The 22,513-nt window shown below is 34.8% G+C and overlaps 1 protein-coding gene across 2 annotated transcripts in view; it reads right to left on the bottom strand.

Moving 5' to 3' along the window:
* The window catches only part of GALNT13 (polypeptide N-acetylgalactosaminyltransferase 13), a gene marked incomplete at its 3' end in the record, with an annotated part of 475,438 nt that extends 454,721 nt beyond the window's left edge, over positions 1–20,717 (bottom strand). For both annotated transcript variants that reach the window (XM_082631233.1, XM_082631232.1), the window contains exon 1: positions 20,485–20,717. In XM_082631233.1, coding sequence (XP_082487359.1) covers positions 20,485–20,626 — 142 coding nt within the window. In that variant the 5' untranslated portion in view covers positions 20,627–20,717. The remainder of the gene's footprint in view (positions 1–20,484) is intronic.
* Positions 20,718–22,513: the final 1,796 nt, after the last annotated feature.

Below are 22,513 nucleotides of genomic sequence, written 5' to 3'. Positions count from 1 at the left end.
TTCTGAGAAGCATAGACATTACTGACAGAACATTTTTAGGAAATCTATGAAATCTATTTTGCTACAGGATGATTTATTCATAAAGAGTATCCTCAAGGAAGAAGCCTGTATACAAATAATAGTAATTAAAGGCAATATTTTAAAAATACAGTAATTCCTAGGTTTGAGACATTATATTTCTCTAGAGGATTCAGGGAAGACTTCAACAGGTATGGATGTGAGTGTGATCTTGAAAAAAGTTAGAATTTCAAAAATTGAACCTTACTTCTGTAATTTTAACATGCGTATGAGTACCACACCACTCTCAACCAAGCATTGAAGACTGCCAATTCACATATTTCCATGTCATTCATTTTTTACCGAAAATGTTCTAGTAAATATCAAATGCTCTGCAGCAATTAATTACTTAACAGTATGGAATTAAATATACTTACTAAGTAAGTTATTGTAAATAGCCCAACATAGAAGACTGACAGAAAAACCTGTTTCTGAAATAAAAGCTAAAATGAACTCCTCTTGTTTTCCAAAGAGAGCTATTACCGCAGACATTTATTTTTGGTTCCAAATGTTTTATTCACTCACCTCACATTATTCCAACACAGCCTGTTCTTTACAGGAGAATTATTTTACTTGTGTAATTAAGGTAATACAAATATTATTCTGATAGATTAATATCTGATTAGCTTGGAAGAAAATTTCGCTGAGATACATGTGACATCCAGGTTTTACAAAGTTTGAAATATATTAATTTTGGAGGACGTCTTTACAAAGAATATAAAATTAAAAATGGTTCCTGATCATATGGACCCTAAAGCTTACGCTTCGATAGATTTATTGTCAGTAAGATTCAGTCTAGGAACTCTAGAGCCCAAATTTTGTTGTACAATATTATATAATTGTTGATTAATTAATTAATTATTGGGTACCTACTGTGTTCCAATAGTATGTTCCAATATTACAGAACAACCAATACTATTCTAGGCACCGAGAATGAAATGTTGAATGAAACATACAAAATTTTCATCTTCCTAGAGCATATGTTCTAAAGGTGAGAGACACAATAATACATAAATAGATTAGACAAATCCAGAATACATAACAAGATAAGGGCTATAAATTTAAAAGAGTAAGGAGATAGAGAATAATTTAGAACTGGCTATTTCCACTAAAATGGTTAGGGAAGTTGCATCAGGATTTGATATTTAAATTGAATCATTTGATGATGAGAAAGAGGCAGCCAAGCTAAGAGGGATTTTTTTTTTCAGTTTTATCCACAGTAGGGAGAGAAGGTGATCAATAAACATTTGTTGAAATGTTAAGTGAATGCATCTGTGGGAAAGCATTTTCAGTAAAGTAGAAAATGCAAAGATCCTGAGATGAGCGTAACTTGCAGTTTTCGGGGGATGGAAAAAAGGCCTATGTGCAGAGAAAGGTAATTAATGGAGAGAATGGTAGGAGATGAGGTTGAAGAGAGGTAAAATCTAGATCAGTTAAATCATTAGTTCTCAGGCCAGGTTGCACGTTAAGTCACCTGAGGAATTTTACAAAGCACCAGTGCCTATGCCCCACCAGAAGCCCCATCAGCAGGGGGAGGGAGAAGTGGTATTCAAACAGAAGCATTTGTTTTTAAGTCCTCCAGGTTAAGAACCAATGATCCACAGACTTGAAGGCACAATAAGAATTTTGGTTTTAGTCAATGAATGCCAATGAATGCCTTGTCAGGGTTATCGGGGGAAATCAATAATGTCATGAAGATGTATACAGCCTTGAATTAAGATTCAGAATAAATACTTTGCCCATATTCTTCATGTGTTTTTCCTTCTACCTAATTTGTGTATTTATACACAAACACAGAGAAAACAAAGATGGTCACGTGCAAGCAGAGAGTGGTATAAAAACAGTTTCTATTCTTTCTAATGGTGATACCCATATAATACACTGATCAAGAATTCTGAAAGTTTCTCATCACGTAAGAAAAAAAACATTCATTTTTTTCTTCATCTAGACTATTTTACGTTACAAAGACTCAGGAAGATTAAAGTGCCAAAACCAACTTCTTTTCCTGACACATAACTCCAGTGTCCTAGGACCCTCTGACCAACAAGCAATAGGAAACTTGAATCAGTTTTATCTCTAAAATCTGAATTCTTCTGGTAGCTCTGTGACTTCTGGAAAGCAAGGCAGGAAAAATGTCTCAGTAGTTCCACAACTGATTTCCATCCTCCCTCTTCATTGCCACCTCTTCCCAATTCTTAAAATTCCTTACCCACATTTTTTCATAGCACTTATACCTTCTGAAATAAGATTTCTTATTTTTTATTTAGGTTATTCATTCATTTATTCCATTTCTTGTCTATCCTCCCCACTGGCATTCAAGCTTCATAATACTTTTGTCAAATTTGTTTATTGATTTATCCCAACATCTAGAGAAGTGCCTAGCACATAGCTCGTGATTCAATAAATGAATATTTATTGAAGAATGGAATGAAAGTACATGTGGTCATTATTCTTATTTTTCAGATGAAGAAACTAAGGCTCAAAATGGCAAATGAAGTGTATAAGGTCACATCTTTAGGAAATAACAAATTTAGGATTAAAATGCACATCTTTCTCACCCTAAAGTCCATGTGTTAACCACTACACACTAATCTTTAGTAAAGCATTTAAAGCTGAGACTAGAATTCTGTGCTGTGGTCAGACTGCAGACAGCCTCTATTATCAGAGTAAGGAGTTATGACTTTGAGCTGTCATTAGTTGGAAGTTATTGAAGGACATTGAGCAGGAAAGTAACAGCATCAAAGTAGTGTTTCAAGAAGATTTATCTGCCATCATTGTGGAGAATAGATGGGAAGGAGAAGAACAACAAGGCAGCAAGATAGTTCAAAGAAAAAAGCACGACGTCCAGATAATTTCAGGACGTCTATAAATCACTGGTAACATCAGATTATTCTTCACCTATGAAATGCAGACCTGTTATAAATGTTCATTCAACAAATTTATTGAGGGCACACAATGTTCATAACAGTCATCAACAGGTTCTATCAAACATTTTATGTCACGTAATAAGACAAGATCATCTGTACATGGTCATGCCCATTTCATTCCACTTAGTGGGCATGTGAATAGCATAGATAACTGAAAGATCTTCAAAGAACCACAGTAAAAATAAAAGTGAAAGTAGAAAAGGATACCCAAAGTAGAAAAAAGTTTATTCATTCACCAAATGTTGGTTCTGTACTTGCTCTATGAAAGACACTCAGATTATTTCCTGAGTCAGAAATGGATCTTAATCCCCGAATACGAAGTGCCCTTAGTAAGAACAATACCAACAACAACAAAATGCACATAAATAGCCTGAAAATAAAGAGATTATGATGGAAGAAGTTTAGAAAAAGTACTATGTGAACTGAGAGGAGAAACAGAAAACCTTAACCTTGGGATTGCAGAAATCTTCAGTGAATTGCTAGTAACTGAGCTATAAAATATATTCCACCAAAGTACATCCAAAATACTGCATTAGTGGATTTTGTATGTAATTCTTGGTAAACATAAATAACTTTTAATGACACTGGGAAAAATATAATGATCGTCATGCATTTCTGGAAGAGACATTGTAAAACTCATGAGGCCAAAAGCAAGACTGCCAATTGTACAGGCCCTTTCATGGTCACTATAATTTTTAAGTAGGGTTCTAGGTTGGAATCCTCAAGACTCTCAGTAGGTTTACCTTGGCCTCTACTACTTGTCTAAGTTTGATAGTTGATATAACCTCCTTGGATCTTCATTTCTTTGTTAGAAAAAAAAAGTATATGAACCAGTAACTGCTTTTCATTTGCTCTTTGTCAAATGGGTATCAATTCTAAAATACTATATGATATAAATTCTATCAATACGTCACTTTATAGATAACCCTGAGTGATCCATACTAGTGAGATTTACTCTGCGTACCTACTATAAAGAGTTACATGCACATATTATGACATAGCTTCCAATTCATTGTAGCTCCTTTTGTCATGAGAAATTAGAACTTCAAATTATGAAATAAGACAATCACTCCAGTAATCTGCTTATATAAGTTGGTAAAAGTTCATATAGACTCAATACTTCTTAACTATCTTTTTCTAGCAGAGGTGACTTTCTGAAATATGTATTCCTACATAACTCTAAAATATTTTATTTTTATCTTTATATTAAAGTTAAAAAGATGGAGAATTGTATTTGCGATAGTACTTGAACCAGAGGTGAAGACTTCTTAATATCACTGTCAGTATCCTGACTGAGCTACTTTGTGATTTGGGACAAGCCATATCTTCACTCTTTCTATGCTCTCAAGACTATGGAATATTTTTAAAATGGTTCTTAGTGGTTGTATTCATTTTCTAGGGTTGCCATTAACAAATTACCACAAGCCTGGTGGCTTGAGACAACAGAGACTTATTCTCTCACAGTTCTGGAGGCTAGAAGTTCAAAATCAGGTTGTCAGCAGGGCCATGAGCCTTTCAAAAGCTCTAGGGAAGAATCCTTCCTTGACTCTTCCAGCTTTTGGAATGCATTTCTTGGCTTGCGGCAGCATAACTCCAATCTCTGCCTCCATTTACATATGGTGTTCTTCTTCCTCTGTGTCTCTCTCTGTCTACTCTTTCTCTTTGAAGGACATGGTTCATTGCCTTTAGGGTCCACCCTAAGGCAGTAACTCTCATCTTAACTACTTACATCGGCAAAGATCCTATTTCCAAACAAGGTAACATTCTAAGGTTCCAGGTGAACATGAATTTTTTTCAGACATTATTCAACCTATTAAAGCAGTTATGAAATATTCTAGCAATTTATATAAAATTAGCATATATATCAAGGCACAAATTTTTATTAACGTTATAAAGTTACATGAAAAAGGAAAATAATCATTGATACTTTCAGCTGAGTGAGTGACAGACAACGAAGTGGTTTGAGCAGAGGAAAGGCATTATCTGACTTAAGTTTTAAAAGAATCACTCTGGCTGGACTGTTGAGAATAGGTTATAGGTGAGCAAGGGTAGAAACAGGGAGGCCAATGAAATGGTGAGAAGTGCTTGAATTCTGAATATATTCTGAAGGAAGAATAAATAGGATGTGCTAATATAAAATGTGAGAGAAGGAGAAGAGTTAAGAATGACTAAGATTTTTGGCTTAAGCAACTGGAGTGCCAGAACTGCTAAAAACTGAGGTAGAGAGGACTGCAAGTAGGGAAGTCTTTGGTGGAAGATTCATAATTCAATTTAAAACACAGTAAGTTTGAGAGGTCTCAGAATCCAAAAGAATATATCTAGTAAGCCTTGGTTGTTAATATCTAAAAATTAAGATAAAGGTGTGAGCTGGATTTATCAATTTTCAAGTTGTAAAATTATAAGATGGTATATAAAGCAAAGAGATCAGTTTGGATGAGATCACTAAAGAAGTGAGTATAGATAAAGAACAGATAAATCCAATCCCATTTTCTGAGCTACCTCAACATTAAAAGGTGACATGAAGGGAGGAAACCTGCAAAGGAGATTGAGAAGTAGAGTCAATGAGGTAGAAAATCAGGAGAGTGTGATACCCTCTAAGACAAGTAACAAAAGTATTACAAGGTGATAGGAATGATTAAGGTGTTTCGGATGTTATTCATAGTCAAGTAAGATATGAGTTGAGAATTGGCCATTGGATTTAGTAAGAGGGAGGAGGTAAGTTGTCTTCATAAAAAGTCTTTTTGGTGAAGTCATAGTGGAAAGAAACTGATTGGAGTAGTTTATATTTAAAAGCAATAATTCAAAACAGTGAGTTCAGAAAATTCTATTAAGATAATTTTTTCTTAACTTCTTCATGAAGATGTCTGAAGACTAAATGATACAGCACATGGTTGAGTGGAAGGCTCGGCATACAGTAGACAATAAGCAGTAGCTCTAATGATGGTAAAGATGTTAATTATGTACACAAAACTTCTAATTCTATAGGAGTGCTAATCTCCTCAACAACAATTTCTCACCTCCAGGAATCTATCTTTTGAGATCCAGTTTATATCTCATATAATAATGAGTAAATTAGGCATGCCCCAAATGGGTAATTTATTACATTAATAATGAAATAAATTACAACTCATCAATTACACTAAAGAAAAAGAGAAAACTATAATAGAAACATACTACACAGCAGCAAACAATGAAGACAGTTATAAGTGAGGAACTAATAAAGATCTTTGATACTTTTTATCCTCCCTTTAAAAGCTAGAGGGAAACAAATTATGATGTATGAGATACAATATTGTACAGCCAGTAAAATTGTTTTAAGGAATATTTGATGATGCAGGAAAATGTCCAAAATATAAATTCAAAGACTTAAGCAGAATATAAAAATGAAATAAAGTAGGATCCCTATTAGAAATATAAAGAAAAAACCAAACCTTTAATTATAATAATCTATATGTGGTTTGCTTATAGGTATATTTATATCCTTTCTTATTTTTCTACATTGAAAAAACACTTTTTAAATAAAGATTGTGTGATACTGTAACTTGAAAGAAGAATTAATCTCCCAAAGAGGGAGTCATGTATTATATTTAAGGGATTTTTTTTTTTTTTTTTGGTTGCGTTGGGTCTCCGTTGCTGTGTGCGGGCTTTGTCTAGTTCCAGAGAATGGAGGCTACTCCTCGTTGCGGTGCCCAGGTTTCTCATTGCGGTGGCTTCTCTTGTTGTGAAGCATGGGCTTTAGGGCATGCCGGCTTCAGTAGCTGTGGCACGCGGACTTAGTTGCTCCACAGCATGTGGGATCTTCCTGGACCAGGGATTGAACCCGTGTCCCCTGAATTGGCAGGCGGATTCTTAACCACTGCTCCACCAGGGAAGTCCTAAGGGATTTTTAATAATAACAATATTTGTAAAGTATTTTTATTTAAAGGAATAAGGTTTTGTTTTGAGAACTATTAACTTCAGGTAAATTAGAGGTTTTTTGCACTAATTTCTTTTCGTAGAGTTTTCTATGATTCCTAAAGCATTTTTTTAGTGCATCTATTTTATCCTCAAAAGATGGAGGAAGTGAGATTCTGTTTGGATAAGACTTCTAGTTAAGGCCAGAGCCATGATAAAGTCCAATCTTCCAACCACAGGATGGGTGTTCTTGCCACTATACTATTTTATATCCAATATCCCCACTCATTATACCAACTCAATAGAATCAGTGAGACAGACCTATAAGAAAACTCATGTGAAAGTACTTCCAAAAAGTATGAAACAAAAAAGATTAAGGATACTGGTTCTAGTAATGCCAAATATAATTTTTAGATGAATATTCTAGCACATTTCCACAGCCTGATGCTATTTAGAAATATGGTGAGATTCAGTGATAACACAATACTTTCCATTCATTTATCATGAAAAAAAATCATAAAGTGTAGATACAGAGAAGAGTAGGTCTGCTCCAAGCCTCTCATTTTATAGATCAAGGCACAGTGATACAGGGAGAGGGAGACACCCGAAAAGTAGCAAAGCCAAGATTAGAACTATAATGTACTCATTTTCCTGACTACAGCAGTTTGCAACTTGTCAAGTGTTTCATCAGATAATATAAAGCTAAATAATTAAAATAGTTTAAATCTGGAATACAATTTAAAATCGTATCACTTTTAGTCATATGGAAAGGAATCAACGGAATCAAATAAATAGACCATATATAGACCTTGCTAGATATAAAGGTTTTCTACATGTCATTTTTAACATTACAAATCAGTAATGATAGGAAAGATGTCACAAGTAATTATTGAAAAAATATATCCTCATTATTACACAAAAATAAAATACATACAGATCAAATCATTCAATGTGAAAAAAATTAAAAACAGAAAAACTCAAAGAATTTGTGAAGACAAGAACCTCCCAGTTTAGTCCTGAATAGGTCTCTCCTCCAATTACAGCCCAAAGTTTTATATTTATCTTCCTTTCCCTATGGAGTTTACTGGTACCACCAAATGTGTCATAGTTAGAAGCAGAATTTTACCAACACCCAGATTCTGTAATTGCTTAATATATTCTACAATGTCTAATATATCATATCTTTTAAGCCTTCGTCCATTTATCTTTACATTTCAAAACTCTGAACATGAGGACAGCATATATTTATGTTCAGTATTTAGTAGTAAAATTTTAATGTAAATACAATAAAACATAAAAATGTAAGTACAATAAAACATAAAAATGATTTTTAAAATTGTGATTAGAAAGTACTCTAATTAGTAAATGTGTTTTAAATTAAATTACAAATAACATGGTGAGATAAGTATTCTCATATATTGATAATGAGATGTGAATATTAGTGGCCTTTCCAGGAAGTCATTAAAACTGTCTATCAAGAAACTTTAAAAAATATGTACACCTTTAAAAAATAAATCCCATAACCAAGAATACAGCCTAAGAATATAATCAGCAATATGTTTAAAACTGTTTAAAAACAACTTCCTAAAAATGTTCATAACATTATTTAGTGGTAAAAAAATTAGGAGCAATACACATGAAAATTAATGAAAGGTAGTTAATTATGGAAGTTATGATAAATACACATGATAAAATATTACCCATTAAAACTATGTTTTGAAAGCTATCTCATGCAGGACAAAATGTTCATGCTATATTGATCAAAAAAGTTTAAATATTAAATTTTATTTTAGTATGTGGTAATTTCTGGGTGGCATTCCACATTATTTTTCTTCTCTTTATTTGTATTTTATATTTTACTACAATAATTATTTATTAATTTTATTATCAGACAAATAAATAGTATTTTTATGTTAATATAATAAATTAGATTAGATTTTTCATTTGTCTTCAAGTTAAAATATCTAAAGAAGATTTGGTTAGTAACAGTTGGATACTTTTCAAGTTATATAACAAATTTTATGTCAATGCTGTATAATATGCAATGAATTCTAGAAACCAAACTCAAATATTTATAACTAAGTCATACATATAAGCAATAGAAAAACTTATAGATGCATACTGAGAAATATTACAATGAAGTGTTGTTCTTATTTCTAAAATCCATTCCTTTCTTATCTTCAAGAAACAAATGCTTCTGGAACAGCTGAGTTTTTATTTTGGAAAAATATAACCTTGACTCTCTTCACATCATACACAGAAATTAACTCAAATCTTATAAACTACAACCATAACTCTTCTAGAAGAAATACAGAGTGGCCTCGGCATAGGCAGAGATTTCTTAAATAGGATACCAAAAGAACAATAAAAGAAGAAAAAAAGATACACTGGACTTCATCAAGATAAAAAATCTCTGCTCTTTGAAAGATACCTTTTAAAAAATTTTAAAAGGCAAGCCATAAACAACCCAATTACAAAATAGCCAAAATAATCTGACCAACACTTCATAAAAGAAAACTGGCCAAAAAAAAAACATGAAAAAAAATCAATATCACTAGTTATCATGACACGCAAATTAAAACCACCATGATATATCATTACAAACTCACAAAAATGGTTAAAATTACAAACACTGACTAGGAAGTGTTGGCCAGGATGTGAGTAACTAAATCTCTCCTATGTTGCTGATGGGAATAGCAAAGTCTAACAACTTGGGAAAACAGACTGGCAGTATCTTACAAAATTAAAATATATTTAGCATATGACTGAGCACTACCACTCCTTGATATTTACCGAAGAGTTGTAAAAACATATGTCCACATATGTAAACAAAGATTTGTGTACAAATGTAGCAACTTTATTCACAACAGCCATGGAAAGAATGGAAATGTCCATCAACAGGTGAAAGGATAAACAAATTGTAATATATACATACAACAGAATACTGCGCAGCAATAGAACCTCTGATAACTCAACACCATAGATTAATCTCAAAACCCATATGCTGAGCAAAAATAACCAGACACACAAGAATTCATAGTCATCGTCAGATTTTCTAGGATAGGCAAAACTAACAAACAGTCACAAAAGACCTATCAGTGGTTGTCTGGGGCTAGAGTGGAGGGATTGACTGCTTGGGATATGTGGGAACATTTTAGTGGGGGATCATCCTTGTGAGGTTGAACCTTGGGATTCACTTGTCAAACTCATCAAATTGCACACTTAAAAGGGAGCCTTATGTTATACCTCAATAAAACTTATTTAAAAATAGTATTTCTTATCTAGCTACTATCCTCAGTCATTCCCAAAGCTATATTTACATAGAGCCTTACTTATTGACTAACCATGGGTCCTGTTCTACAACTCCATCACTTTATTCTCGGTAATTTTCCTTTTTTATTGGATTTTTTTCACTTTTAAACCTGTCCAGTATTACTTTCTTTTATTCATTTTCCATCATCTCCATTTTCCCATCTTCTTTTTACAGATGAATAAAATCTACCACACACTTACATCTTTTTCAATACTCCTCAGTCGAACTTTCATAAATGTTCCTCTGGGTCTTCTATGTATTAGTTCATTCCACACATCCTACCTGATCTGCCTCCATTAGAGCTCTCTTCAATGACAGCATTACCATGTGTCAATATGCAGTGTTCTTAGACACCCTGCATCACAGAGACAGTGTATAACAGTGCAATGCAAGACACATTCTGAAGGAAAAAAAAAGAGTACCTTGGCTATACATTTGCCAGTTGGGGCTGTAAATCAAACTACATGAGCCAATAAAAAGTAAAAGAAAACGTTTGGACTATGTGTGAAAACAGTAACAACAACAAAATTGTTTGCCATGATAACTGAGTTATTTCAAGTTGCTTAATCACCCATCTATACTGGATACTCTATTATCATGAGAACACTCAGAAAGTGCCACGCTGCTTGTACATTCATTCTTCATTCATTCAACAATTATTAATTGAGCACCCAGGATGAGTATCTGTCTCTGCTGCAACACAGCCCTTTAGTGACCATGATTTCCAGTGGGTAGAGATAAAATGTGTCCATTTCCATTTTACTGGTGGACTATTTGGTAATACGTTTTGTCCTCCATTCTCTGCTCAGTCTACTCTAGTATTTATGGAATTGACAATTAGATCTTGTCCTCAAAAGGCAGATATTGGCTTATTGATGTTTTTTCTCTTTATTTCATATATTCTCACTCCTCCTGACAGCACAGCACTGATATGCTGACATTTCATTCATACAATTCTGAATTCCTTTCTCCCCCTCTAAATGTGAAAGTAAGAGTGATTCTTTATTTTTCTAACCCCAGCTCTGACACAATCAAGCACTCAAATGTTTGTTGAATGGATTTTCTCATTTTATTTCATACTAAATAAGTAAAGGTTTTGAATAGTTACTTTTTTATACATTATCTAAACTTGATTTTACAAAACAGAAAACTTTCTTGTTCTACCAGTTAATTTACAGAGAAAAGAATTTAAATGAATTAATATTCCATTTAGTTACCATCTAATTCAAGTGGTTTTAATTAATAAATAAAACTCAAGCATCTGAGTCTCTATCTGAATAAAGATAAAAATGTATTAGTGCTACTCTCTTGCATATTTAATAAACAGCCCTGCATTACCCTTCCAAACATTATCTGACGATAAACACATCTTTTCTTTAACAGAAACCTTCAATGGTTCCCCATTTCCTAAAGAACAAAGTTAAAAATTCATTTCCCCAGTACTCAAAGTCCTTTAAAATCTGTCTTTATCCCAACTTTCAACCTAAAATCTAGAAATCCCCTTTGAGTCTGACTCTGCCCCAATCAACTGATTCACTGATTTCCAACATCCTCATTTTGGGAAAGCCAATAGCTTTCCCCTGATAATTTATTCCCTCCTGGTACTTGCTCCCTCCCAATTTTCAAATGTCCACATAATTTATATATGTCAGGGCCTCTCACAGCAGTTTACTTGGTATCTCTCTTATAGCAGCCACCACTTTCTGTCTTGTAATGTACATGTCATGTCTCCAGTAGACTGTGTGATTCCTGAAGACAGATGTTCTATTTGATTAAACTTTGGATATTTCATAGTACCTAGCCTAGTACCATTGAATAAATGGATGCAAAAATTGTATCAATCGTTTTTATTAAAGTTTTGGGAAAAAACAGTGCTTCACTACTGTTCAGAACTTTTAATCATTCTTTGTAAGACTTCAGAGGCTTGGCCCCAAAGGAAACTGCTGAGGAAAATTGCAACCTAAATTAATTAGTATACTGTAGAAACTCAATAAATGTAAAATTGCTAAAGTCTGAAAGCCTACCTTTCAGACAGGTAAGCCTGCCAGAGTACTTTTCTCCTAATTAGATAAGACATTTTTTTTACCCAAGATCGGTGGCCACCTCCTTCTTTGTCCTCCAGAAATATTCCTATATGCATATTTTATAAATACTATATAAATGTTATGATTATTTTGCCTTAAAGGAGTCTAGGCACCTGAGTCAGGGACACAGCATAACACTGTGGTTCAAAGTGTGGGCTCAAAAGTCTGACAAACTAGGCTGTGAGCCCTTTCTTCCCTCTTCTTAGTTTTGCAACATTGGGGAACTTAATTAACCTTTTCAGATCTCAGTTTCTTATATGTAAATGAGAATAATAATAGTACCTACCCTCAATGCCACTGTGAGAACTAATCGAAACAGTGTATCTATAAAAAGCACTTGGCACAGTAAACCTCATAATTGTTCATTATTACAATTTATTTTTCTTCCTGACATTGCTATGTCCATGTGGACTGGAGAAGGGCTCAGAGTGAATTGTAAATAAAACTATGAAAGGCAGAAGCAAAATCAAAGGTCAAAATTTTAAAAAGTCTATTAACTTTTGAAAACTATTTATAAACTTGATTGAAAATTATCTGGGACATATATGCCTTTAATCCCAGGTGACTGTCCATATGTCCCACTTTTTGTATGACTATAAATATTATCGCCAAAAATTCCTGTGGTCATCATAATTTATGCGGGGCAATTCCAGTACTGACAGTGCATTTTAACCAATCACACTCTTCTACCCTCCCCCCAAAAGGTAAAGCCATATTTTTAAAAAACAAGAAAAATGTGGTGTTAGTTTTTTTTCTTTTTAATTAATTAATTTATTTATTTAATGGCTGTGTTGGGTCTTCGTTGCTGTGCACGGGCTTTCTCTAGTTGCGGCGCGTGGGGGCTACTCTTCGTTGTGGTGCATGGGCTTCTCATTGCAGTGGCTTCTCTTGTTGTGGAGCACAGGCTCTAGGCATGTGGGCTTCAGTAGTTGTGGCATGCAGGCTCAGTAGTTGTGGCTCATGAGCTCTAGAGTGCAGGGTCAGTAATTGTGGTGCACGGGCTTATTTGCTCCACGGCATGTGGGATCTTCACAAACAAGGGCTCAAACCCGTGTCCCCTAAGTTGGCAGGCGGATTCTTAACCACTGCACCACCAGGGAAGTTCCAAATGTGGTGTTAGTTTTAACACTTTAATTCACAAGTTTACGGTTTCCTCTCACACCTAGTCACAGGAACTCTCCCCTGAAGCACTAAAGATTAATCAAACAAAATCAATAAACATTTACTGTTTAATAAGTAAGTACATGGCTAGGCGTTAATGTTACGAGGAGATCATTTAGAAGAAACAAAAGAGGGAATTCCCTGGCAATCCAGTGATTAGGACTCTGCTCTTTCCCTGCCAGGGCCTAGGTTTGATCCCTGGCTGGGAAACTAAGATCCTGCAAGGCTACCTGTGTCCCCAGATTTATGAGAAGAAAGCAGGGAGTGTCCCAGGCAGGACCAAGGGAAACATGGAGGTATGGCATTGAGATTCCAGTCAACAATTCCACTCATCTTCTTGATTTCCCCCAATTCATAGCAGCAGTGAAGAGGTCTTAAGGGATACAAGTGGATGAAAGTAACTTTGCAAAACCTTAAAATACCAGATAAGGTGATACTGTTTTATAAACGATCTGAAACCAGAATGGTCCCTAGGAAATATTTTCCTGACTGGGATTTATACATCCTACTAGACAGGGAGTTTTGGCTGAGTCTCTCTAGTGTCTCTGAGAATGAAGACAAGACACTCAATTCACATTTTCCGACTGTGTACTCCATACTGGTATTTGAATGAAAGCATGGCACTTAAACTCTAGTGCAAACTGGCATTAAGTGATAACAAAGCCCTTTACTGAACTTGCATTGTAATACCCAACTCCTGTTCCATTGGTTGTTAAAATTCTGGCACTCCCTCTTAACCACACCGTGAAATCATAGGAGGTACTGGTCTCTGGATCCAGCTCCTGGCACAGAGCTGCTCTAACCCTTGTAATGTCCTACATTCTAAGAGCACCAGAAGCATCTTTTGTTCTAATGTTTGGTCCATGACCCTGGTTCCTGACACAGAGCTCCTACATCCCTTGGAATTTCCTGGGATTAGAGCATCTAATAGGAGCATCTTTTGTTTTAATGAGGTGACTCTGGGTGGGCTCCTGGATAGCTCCTGGATGGGACTGGTCACCAGAAAGACCAGGTCATGATTAGATGCTTGGAATATTCAGCTCCACCTCCCATCCTCCAGTAATGGGAGAGGGGCTGGAGACTGAGTTGGTGATCGATCATATCTATATGAAACCTCCATAAAAATCCCAGAAGTATAAGGTTCAGAGAATTTCTGGGTTGGTCAACACATCTACATGACAGGAGGGTCATACACCCCAACTCCATGGGCACAGAAGCTCCTATACTTGGGACCTTTCTGGACCTCAACCTATGTAACTCTTCATCTGGCTGTTCACACACATCCTTTATTATATCCTTTATAATAAACTGGTAAATGTAAATAAATGTTACCCTGAGTTCCGTGAAGCATTCTGACAAATTATCAAACTCAAGAAGAGGTCAAGGAAACGCCAAGTTATAGCTGGTTGATCAGAAGTACTGGTGACAACCTAGGACTGGCAATCTGTGTATGAAGTGGGGGCATCCTTGTGGGACTGAGCCCTTAACTTGTGGGGTCTGATGCTCACTCCAGATAGGCAGTGTCAGAATTGTAGGACACTCAGCTGACGTCGCAGAGAATTGCTTGGTGTGGGGGAAAAGTCCACACATCTGGCGTTAGAAGTATTACGTGTGTGAGCAAAAGAGAAACACAGAAGTGATTTCCCCATATGCTCACTCTGCCTCAGTTTCTTTATATGTAAAAGAATAAGAATGTCTACTTCACATATTTTTTGTGAAAATTAAGTTAACATGTATAAATAATTTAGAACAATCATAGCTTATAATTATTTTTGTTATCATTGGCTAATGTACTTATCTTTGTCTATATACAAGCGACAACTCTTTCTTAGATATTCCTCTCCCTCCCCTTTTCTTGAAGGTAAATTTTATTTCATTTCCCAAGTATGTGTAATATGTTCAAGATTCAAGATCAGTTAAAGAATTGCAGGTTCCTTCCCTTCTTGAATATCATAACTTTATATCCCTTTTGTCTTCTGTGATGATGAGAAGGCTCTTCTGGGGTTTCTAAGCAGACCTCTCCCCATGTCACTTCCACATCACCAGTTCTCACAGCAGACTACACATTGTCTATGGACTGACCAAAAGCCAGATACGAAAATAGTTCATTTTCCATAGTTTTATTGGAAAAAATAGCTAGAAACATAATTCTTCATTTGGAGATGAGCGTGACTTAAAACCATGACTCATATCCATTTCATTTTACAGATGGTGACTGAGGCCCAGAGAGACAAATTAACTTGCCTGAGGACGTGTGGCCCTGGGTGGAGGTGGTGGAGGAGGACTCATTATGCATGGTGCTCATGCAGACTGGCCACATGACCTCAGATTTCCCCAAAGCGTTTGTCGGTGCACTGCAGCAGCACTGGTCTTTTTAAATACCTGTTCTCTCAAATAGCTATTCTAACTCTTCCAACTTGGGAGCAGCACCACTTACTACTCCATACCAGTTAGGAGTTAGAAATATCCTTCAGTGCATTTTAGCTCTAAGTGGCCCCAAAGTGGCATAAAAGAGTTAACATGCTCCCCTGACAAGAACTTATGTTACCCAAAAGCAATCCTCTAGAAAATAGGAAAAGGAAAAGGATTCATGGGTCTGTATCTAATATTGGAACAAGTCTTTGTGCTCCCATGAAAGTCCCTAAAATAATCATTTTTTACAGCATCGTTCAATAATTGATGTGTGAAATGATAATGCTGACTCAGAAGCAAAGATTTAATTATATCCCATATACTCCATTTAATAAGGAAGAGAAGAATGTAATCCATTTTAGAAAGAATAATGATGGCTTTTAAGTTTGATACTTAGAGTTTAATAATGTAGTCAACTTCCTACTGGACAGTTCCATTCAGTTGCCCAACATGTGTCTCAAACTAAACACGTCCAAAATAAACTCAATATCCACCCTCAAAATGTCTCCTCCTCCATCTCCGCTCTCAGGAAACTGGATCAAATAATGCCCTGCAAGAAACCTGAGATCTGTCCTTGACATTTCCATCTCCTCCACCCGCCAGAGCCAGTCAAGCAAGCTCCCAATATCTCAAATGCCTCTTCATTTTACCCACTTCTCTCACAACTCACTGGCACTGCTCTGCTCTAAGCAGGCCTCACTTCCCACACAGAATTCATGAAAGGCTACCACAACTTCCTACCCTGCTTCCGTGAAGAGATGGCTCTTCCCCAACCTAGTCTCCACATGTGATCTTTCCACAACACAGAAGTGATCATGTCTGCTGCCTTTTAAACCTCTTCAGTGGCTTCCCATTTTTTTCAAATCCATTCAGTGGCTCTTATTCACTCGCTTAGTTATCTGTATTATGTAATAGATACATCAAACCCACATCCAAAACAAACCTAGGACCCTAGTAACACTCCACATTCAGTCAAAGTACTCACACACACCCCATGCCACTGTTGCCCCCTACACATGACAAACGACATCCTAAATCCTATGTTCATAATTAGCTTTATTGCTTTATAAAAAGTCTTGTCATATCTCTGTAGAGTCCTAAAGTGTATATTTTAAATTTTTAGTTAGTTTTAGCTTTTCAAACTGTACCATGCCATATATCATCTCTGAAAGATATCAATATAACTTCTGTACTTACTATTGTATCATGAGGATTAATTCATACTGGTACAGGTTGCTGTAGTTCATTCATTTTGACTAAAATATACTATTCTCTTTCATTTTATATCACTATTCATACATCAGCTTTTCCTTTGACCTATGGATTATTTTCAGCTTTCATTTTTATGAACAGTAGCACTATGAAATATTTGTTTATATGGAAAAACATACCACTAGGAGTGCTGAGTCATCCATGAATTTTTTAGATTTCAGAGATGATGCCAAACCGTTATCTGAAGTTACTATAAAAATGTGGAGATGCATCACCTCTAACAACTGGTATTATTAGCCTTTTTAATTTTTGCCAATTGAATGAATATAAATACATCATTATAGTCTTGGTCTGCATTTCCCTCATCACAATTAATGTTAAATATTTTTTCATAAGGTTCTTTTTTTGTTTTGTTATATTTGTTTTCTTTCCAAGAAGTATCTATTCATGTTTATTGCCCATTTTTTCCTGTTGGCATATGTGGGCTTCTCTTACTAATAACGGGAGTTATTTATATATACCTGACAATAACCTCTCAGTTACATGCTCTTTGAACATCTTCTACAGTTTGTAACTTCCATTTTACTTTTTTTAAGGTATATTTAAGTGAATCAACTTTCTTAATTTTAATATAGTCAAATTTATCAATATTTTCTTTTATGGTCAATGATTTTGTATAGTATTTTAGAATTGTTCCTTAAGTCATGGTCATATAAATGCTTATTTTTTTTCTGCTAAAAGTTAAGTTTTCTTGTGCCATTAATATTTCCAAAGTACATCTTGGTTTATGACATGAGTTAAGCACCCAGCTTCATCTGTTTTCCACCCAGATTACCATTTTATTTTCAGCTATATTAATTGAAAGAGCTCTTCTTTCCCCCGTTGATCTGTAGTGCTTCCTCAGTCATATACTGAATGTTCCAAACTTGTGTGTGTGTACTTCTAGGGTCTCTATTCTGTTGCATTGTGCAGTTTGTCTACCCTTTGTGCCAATTACTACAGTCTTGATCACCAAGATTTTGTTAAGGAATTTGCCAAAAGTCACACAACTAATTCAAGGCGGAGGAGGTGAGGACCAGGTTGGTCAACAAAGTTGGGCTTTTAACTGTGGGGTAATCTTGTTATACCACCTATGAAGCCAGAGGTCCTGATGCTTGGGATTTTTTTCTTTGCCCATTACTGGACTATGTTCTTCTTCTTTTTTTTTTTTTTAATTGAGATATAATTGACATGCAACTTTGTGTAAGTTTAAGATGTACAACCTGTTAACTTGAGAGGCACTTAAATAATTGATGATTTGGTGAATGAATGAACATATCTCAAAAATTAATTCAGAGCGGATGCTAATATTGGGTATTTACGAACTGCTTAAAATTTAGAACTAGAAGGGATCTTAGAAAACACCTAGTCCAAGCCCTTTGTTTTAATAATGGAGACACAAAGGTCTGGAAAGATCAACTTTTTTGTCAAAAAAGCCTGTTTTTAACATATCTAGAACATGAAAATTTCAGTTAAGTGCACTTTGTACAACATCACCTACCTGTAAATAAAATATTATTTGAAATACATGGCACAAATTCCTAAATAAAGTAATATTCTAAAATAATAAGTAACAGTAGAAGATGAAATTAAAAACCATAAAGCCTAATTTTCATTTTTTCAAGACAAATATTATTGTATAACATTAAATAAGTCTTAAAAATAAAGAGAGTATTGTTTAATTTTACATTTTAAGTACATGGAAAAATTACTATTTTTGCCTTGCATCATTAAATTTTACATTTTGAGATTTGAAACTGAGCATTAAGCACTTAAATCAGCAAAACTGCTTTTTTGGTACTTCCGGAAAAGGCTGTCATAGTTTTGCTGAATCAGATTATAACATTTTTTGTGACCAATCTAGAAGTCTCCATTCAACAAATGACAAAGTGATCATTCTAAACTGATGTGATCCATCAAAACACATTTCCACTTTCAGCCAAGCAGCAGCTCAACTGGTTCTAACAAAAAAACAAAAAAGGTTGATTTATTCTGGGATCCTAACCAAAGATCAGCAAATTAATCCCCATATTCATTTATCAAAAACTGATGGACTCATAAAGTTCTCCTCTTTGAATAATTCTAATTAAAGGCATAAAAAATGTATATAAACTACCTAAATGGGTCTAGGTTCTGTCAGTTCCAAAGTACTTTCTCTCAATTCTTTGTACTAGTCAAAAACTGTAGTGAGAGAATTAGACTCATTTTGAAAAGAGGAAGATAATCAGAATTTCTCCAATTGGGCCAGAGCATTATTGCAAAGCAAACTAAAAATGTCCAACAAACTCTTTCGACAAAAATTAATTTTTGGAAATGCTTTTCTCTGTTTCCCTAAACCTCACACAACTGATAGTATCAATGAAATTCGTTTTATTAGCATAGTTTGATTAATAAATAACCTCAAAAATATCTGTAACATTAAAAGCAGATTACATTCATTAAATAAATGCAAATCTCAAGTCAGTAATTTAGAATCACTTTTCCAAAAAGTACGAACATATCAACAGGGACTCAAAGTTTACCTTTTGTCATGTTTATAAAGAAACATTTTGCTAAGTAGAGAATTAATGTAAACTAGATTTTTTTAATGTTTAATTCAATGATAATAAAACTAATTTCAAGCATGCTTAAGTACTTTAGAAGCACTCATTTACTAAGAATATTTTAGAAGTATATTAATAGGTATTTAAGTCAACAGAAAGCATAGAAAAATTACTTGGAATAACTTCAGGAAATGCATCTCTATGACTTTACTTAATAAATCACCATTTATATAAATTATTATGTTTCTTTAGCATTCACTCTTATCTAGTCATTGAAACTGGTTCCTAAATAGGGAATACTGAGTTAAAGTGACTTTATAATACACCTGAAATTATCTTTTGCCTTTAACATAGGGCAACAACCTGGTAGCCCACAGGTTAAATCTGGCCACCAACATGTGTTTTGTTAAAAATATACTGCGCCTTTTTTTTTTTTTTGCTTTTGGAAGTTTCAAGGGCTGTCATGTGTAGTCTCATTTTGCTACAATCCTCACCATCTCACTTTAGTAGTTTTCCTCTTTTATGTGCTTGGACTCTAAAGGCTTATACTTCTGGAAGCCTAAATTTAAAATTCTGTCCAATTTGAATGTTCACTACAGTCACAAAACATTGGAATTATTAGAATTAGAAGGTAACTTAGAGGTTAGCTAACTCACTTCTTCTGACAAGACACCTGAGGCCAAGAAACGTAAAGTAGCTTTCCCATGGTTAAATGTACATTAATAGTTCTGCCCAAATGCACTTCTGAGTCAATAAACTTCTATTTTGAAATTTCATGTTTTGTCATGAGTCATCACCATTTTCATCGCTATGAAAGAAACATTTGCTTCATAAGCACTTACCCCTGAGGGCAGGTAGCAGGGACCTCTCCTTCTTGTCATCACATTTGTTACATTCACTGAAGTACAGGAGTAAGAAGACATCAACAAGAACCCACATCAGTGAAGTGGCTAGAACCACCTTGCAGTAAACAAACCTCCTCATGTCTTTCCTTGATTTCTAGTTAACACAGAGATCGAAGACAGATACAACTGTGATAAATCCAAGCCACAGGGGTGAACTCCAGGATAAAAGCAGGATGCATCCCACTGTATTAAAAAAGAAGAAGAAGAAGAAAAATTAATTATTGAAAAGTTTATTTTGCATAAATGTGCTATAACATGAAATACATCTTATTTAATGCTCCCATATATATCGGCACTTGGCCTTCAAGTTCAGAATTAAAAGCCCAAATAGGGCTTCCCTGGTGGCCCAGTGGTTGAGAGTCCGCCTGCCGGTGCAGGGGACATCGGTTCGTGCCCCAGTCCGGGAAGATCCCATATGCTGTGGAGCGGCTGGGCCCGTGAGCCATGACCGCTGAGCCTGCGCGTCCGGAGCCTGTGCTCCGCAACGGGAGAGGTCACAACAGTGAGAGGCCCATGTACCGCAAAACAAACAAACAAACAAAAAACCACCAATTAATGAAAGTTGTAAGAAAGACAGGTGACTAAAATTCTAACAGCTAATCCTAGATCTGCCACTACTCTGCTGGGCCCTTGACAACTACTTGATTTCTTCAAGTTGTATTGCCCTTTTCTTAAAGTCCTTTCATGGTATTCTGTAAAGCACCAGGTTGTAAAATAGTGCAATTCTAAATTTACTGTGATTCAGCACTTTCAAGGAGCCAATACTGCTGAACTAGAAATCATCCTGGACTACTATATATTGCAGTGGCTAAGAGCTGGACTTGATGCATAGATAGGCCTGGGCCTATTTACTTCCTATGTAGGGGAGACTTCCTAAGCCTCAGTTTTCTCATCTATAAAATGAAAATAATAATGCCAAACTTAAAGATTTGCTATGAGGACCAAATACGATAACACTTGTAAACTGTCCTGCAGAACACAGTTATTAATGTTAAGATATAAAACAAACACACACAAAAAATTCTCAGACTCTCAAAAAGGGCAATTACGTAGAATAAGTCACCAGTTATTTAGACTTAAAAAGCCCATCTGCTCTGCATAGAAAGTATCCACTACAAATGTGCATTTGAGAATGGGCAGTACACATTCAAAGAAATTATCAGAGAATAATTTCAGAGGATAATACATTAATATAAAGTGACTTAAAATAACCAGAGCAAGAATTCTAAAGGCATAACAAAGACATGTGTGCAATTATTGAGAGATATTCAATACCATACACATATTTGTTTTATTTACACTACATAGAACAATAACTACCTGGTTAATTCATTTCTATCTCTACAGTAACTATATCAAAATAAAAGTCTCATATAATTTGCTACATTAAAATAATAGAAACTGAAGTATATATTTATTGATGTGAATAAGATAAGTAACAGTTTTGACAGATATTTGAGGAGAAGAGCTATTAAATACAAAGATACTTGGACTATTTCAGAAACACTTGTCTCAAAATAAAAACATCAAAGTACAATTTGCTGAGGCAGAAGTTCTTTAAATTAACGGCAGCTGACTTTGCATCATAAAGCAACACGAATGCTGTTGCCTGTTACAAATCTAACCAGACTAGTAACAAAGTTTACATGAAGTGACAATTTAAAAAATCATTATAACAAAGACTCTACTTTCAATATCTACATAAAATTTACATTTATTCAACACATATTTAAAACAGAAAGATACAAAATGTACAAATCTAAGGAATGCATGATATTTGAGGTTTATTTGTTATTTTTCTTGAAAAAATGGCATGCTAATTATTTTATTTCGTTTCAACTTCATTTTTCTGTAAAAATTATAACTAAACACTGGAACTCAACCTCTAAACCTGATGACAAGGGATGGATTCCCATATATATATTTCCTGTTACTTTATGTATATTTCACTGAATATGATATTTGA

This window comes from Mesoplodon mirus (assembly GCF_964341445.2).
Source record: "Mesoplodon mirus genome assembly, chromosome: 8".
In the NCBI taxonomy this organism is placed as follows: Eukaryota; Metazoa; Chordata; class Mammalia; order Artiodactyla; family Ziphiidae; genus Mesoplodon; species Mesoplodon mirus.
The sequence above is the reverse complement of the archived record's forward strand: the minus strand, read 5'-3'. Positions and strand labels throughout refer to the sequence as shown.